General features: G+C 37.2%; 1 protein-coding gene across 1 annotated transcript; it reads right to left on the minus strand.

Moving 5' to 3' along the window:
* Window positions 1–366: 366 nt before the first annotated feature.
* On the minus strand, window positions 367–1480 carry LOC109213847. Its single transcript, XM_019377684.1, has one exon. It carries the CDS (start codon window positions 1239–1241, stop codon window positions 642–644), a length of 600 nt encoding a protein of 199 aa, XP_019233229.1. The 5' UTR covers window positions 1242–1480; the 3' UTR covers window positions 367–641.
* Window positions 1481–3450: the final 1970 nt, after the last annotated feature.

Below are 3450 nucleotides of genomic sequence, written 5' to 3' on the forward strand. Positions count from 1 at the left end.
GTTTACTCCAAACCAAACATTTTAACCTTACTGACAAAAATTAAAGTGAGAATACATATCACGAAATCATGTTAAGTAATAAACGCATGTATAAAATACACATGTCTTGCATCCATTAATTTGGAGTATCGGATGCATGCAAGTTTTTACCTTTATGACTTTATCTACTCGGGATAAGATTATAAAATCATAACATCTGACAAAACAACATTAACGATCATGCACAAGACCAGTTTCGTACACGTGAGCTAAAAGCATCCTCTTTTTGATCAGAGGATTTATAGAACATTAAACAGCTGCTAAAGTAATGTTATAAAGAAGTGTCTAAGTTTTGGAAGTATTCCCAGTATGTTGCAATCATATAGCTAATGCAAAACATATCAAAAGCAAATTCATGTCATCATCACATGGAATGGAAAGTTTAGTCATGTACAAGTAACTAAGTGAACCGATTATGAACTATGAAGTAACTTCTAATCCCATATGAACAACTATGAATAGTCACAGATAGCTTATGTACAATCAGCTACGATAGGCAGAGTCCACAAATATATATACGCAATTTACATTGAATCAGAGCACAGCTCCAATAGAATTTACTCAGTAAAATTGAATTTACCGATTCAGTAGACAGATGTGAGTCACACAGGAACCTTGTCTCTAGTTGGATCACTGAATCCATCAGCCAAAATTCTCACCACTTTCTTGAACGCAAAATGCAAGCAATTGGACAACGCAACCCAACACATCAACTCGTAGACCAAATCAAAAGCCGGATCCGAAAACGAGTTAGACGATGATTCTTCCCAATTTGCCCCTCCAAATCCATCAAAATTCCATCCCCTACCACCACCACCACCACCACTACCTCCGCCGTTCCAGCTACTACCACCGCCACCAAACGGCCCATCATAATCGAATAAAAATCCGTTTTCATCTCCCTCATCAGCTCCACCGCCGCCTAAGGACTTCCGTCTAGTCCGCCGCCTTGTCTTACGAGCTAGCCTTCGAGGTGCCGTTTTGACGTTATTGTATTTAACAGGCGGCGGCGCTAGCACATCGACAGGGAAAATCACGGCGGAGATTTGACGAACTCCGGCGGCGGAAGGAGATATTTGTTGTTCCGATGAGGAATCGGAGAGTGACAGAACGTTGCTGCGATTCAGAAGGAATTTTGAAAACCCTAGACCTTGGGTTGTGACCACCGTCGTTAGCGTGTCGGAGATCAAAGAAATTTCCATTGATATATTCCAATTTGGATATCGTAGAATATCAATTTTGGGTTGAAGCTTTTTTTTATATGGGTGGTTCTTTGGAATTTTCAAGCGGCACAAGAGAGAAACGTGTGATTCTCTGCAATCGATGTCTGTTGCAACGATTTTTACGTGTTTTTCTTTTTTCCTTTCTTTTTCCTTTTTTCAATTTTGACGGCCTCGCTTTGGTTGTGCTGTTTGTGAAGGCTGGAGAATAGATATTTATAATAGCAAAATTTATTCCAAAAGCATAATCATAATTTAACTAGGAAACATAAACCATATCATTATAAGAGGATACTAACAGTGTAAATAGATAGCAAATTCCTAAAAACCTACAATTAGTCGTGGAGTATCTAATACAAAGCGACTTCAAGAAAGTGGGACGCAACTCGCATGGTAAAATTAACCCCAACCCATGTAACCCGTTCAGCCCGCACAACCCGTTTAAGGGTTTGGACAAGAGTGATTTGGAGTAAAAATTACACGGTCTAGTCAGTTTTCGGACTGGTCATTCAAAAATAGCTAGCGTTTACGAAGTCAATGAAAAATAGCCACTATTTTGCTGCAACAGAGGCCAGTCCAGCATAATATACTGAAGTTCGGTGCACCTGTGTATGAACTTCCAGCATATTATGCTGGAACTCCAACACACGGAAAGTTCCAGCATAATATACTGGAGATTCGAGCACTTGTGTACGAACTTCTAGCATATTATACTGGACCGGTATACTTTGCTGGAACTCCAGTATATTATGCTGGAGTTCTAGTGTACTTATGCTGGAACTCCATCATATTATGCTGGAGTTCCAGCATACTTATCCTGGAACTCCAGTATAATATGCTGGAGTTCAAGTATACTTATGCTGGAACTCCAGCATAATATACTGGTGTATTTTTCGGGTTATGAACAGTGTTTTCGCTCAGATTTATCTTTACATGAAAAGCGGCTAGATTTCGATTACTTTTGAAACTGGGTTATTTTTGAACGGCCACTTGTAAATCTGGCTATTTTTGAATTTCTCCCTGATTTTGATGATGAGATGATTTGGGTTATGCCCAACTTAACCAATTAAAAATCAGTAGCCCAAATGGACCCATGTATCAGCCAGCTGTAAAAATTGCACGGGGCGCCCTATTTGGTCGCCCCCATTTAATCTATACCCATTTTTTTTTAAAGTTTTAACTTGTTGGGGACCCACTTTTTAGACACTTTAGCCCCCTTTCTCCTCCTCCTTCTCCTCCTTCGTTTTCTTCTTCCTCCTCTTCTTTCTTCTGCTGCTGTTGGTGCTGCTATGAAACTTCAGTTCATGCGATAATTGCCATAAGTATGTTTATCAGATTATTTAAAAATAAATTATAAATAATTACGTAAGTTAGTAGACAATAATTTGTGAATATTTTCACGTACGGAAAGTTTAAGGTCACACTTAGTGATTCTTTTCATGATAATTCTGTTCTTTTCACGTTTATTGTTTCCAAAATTTATGATTTAGATATTGTTGGCAATCTGATTATTTTATAGTAGTAATACACTATGAAAGAATAAGGTGATTATTTATCTAGTATGTTAGAAAGCTTTTTCAAAAACTTCAGCTTATATAGTGCTCAAGTTTTTACAAATGAACTAAATAACTTCAGCATCTTCTGCTAAAGTTTTTGAAAAAGCTTTATAACAAAACTAATGAATCCAGGACAAAAAAACTTCAGCTTATTTGGTGCTGAAGTTTTTACAAATGAACTAAATAACTTCAGCATCTTCTGCTGAAGTTTTTGAAGAAGCTTCATGACAAAACTAATGAATCCAGGACAAAAAAAAACTTCAGCTTACTTAGTGCTGAAGTTTTTACAATTGAACTAAATAACTTCAGCATCTTCTGCTGAAGTTTTTGAAAAAGCTTAATGACAAAACTAATGAATCCAGGACAAAAAAACTTCAGCTTATTTAGTGCTGAAGTTTTTACAAATGAACTAAATAACTTCAGCATCACAAAACTTCAGCTACTAGAATGCTTAAGTTCGGCAATTACAAAAAAAAAAACTTCAGCAAATAGAGAACAAAACTTCAGCACTAGAATGCTTAAGTTCAGTAATTACAAACAAAAATTTCAGCACACTTGGTTCAACAATTTTTGCTACTTCAGGCCCGTCTACTAGAATGTTGAAGTTTGCGTGATTGCCTTTGCTACTTCAGGCC

This window comes from Nicotiana attenuata, unplaced genomic scaffold (assembly GCF_001879085.1).
Source record: "Nicotiana attenuata strain UT unplaced genomic scaffold, NIATTr2, whole genome shotgun sequence".
Taxonomy (NCBI): domain Eukaryota; kingdom Viridiplantae; phylum Streptophyta; class Magnoliopsida; order Solanales; family Solanaceae; genus Nicotiana; species Nicotiana attenuata.

What these genes read in the sequence shown, in the direction of transcription:
- LOC109213847 (XM_019377684.1), bottom strand. Translation starts at nt 1,241, where the DNA reads ATGGAAATTTCTTTGATCTCCGACACGCTAACGACGGTGGTCACAACC.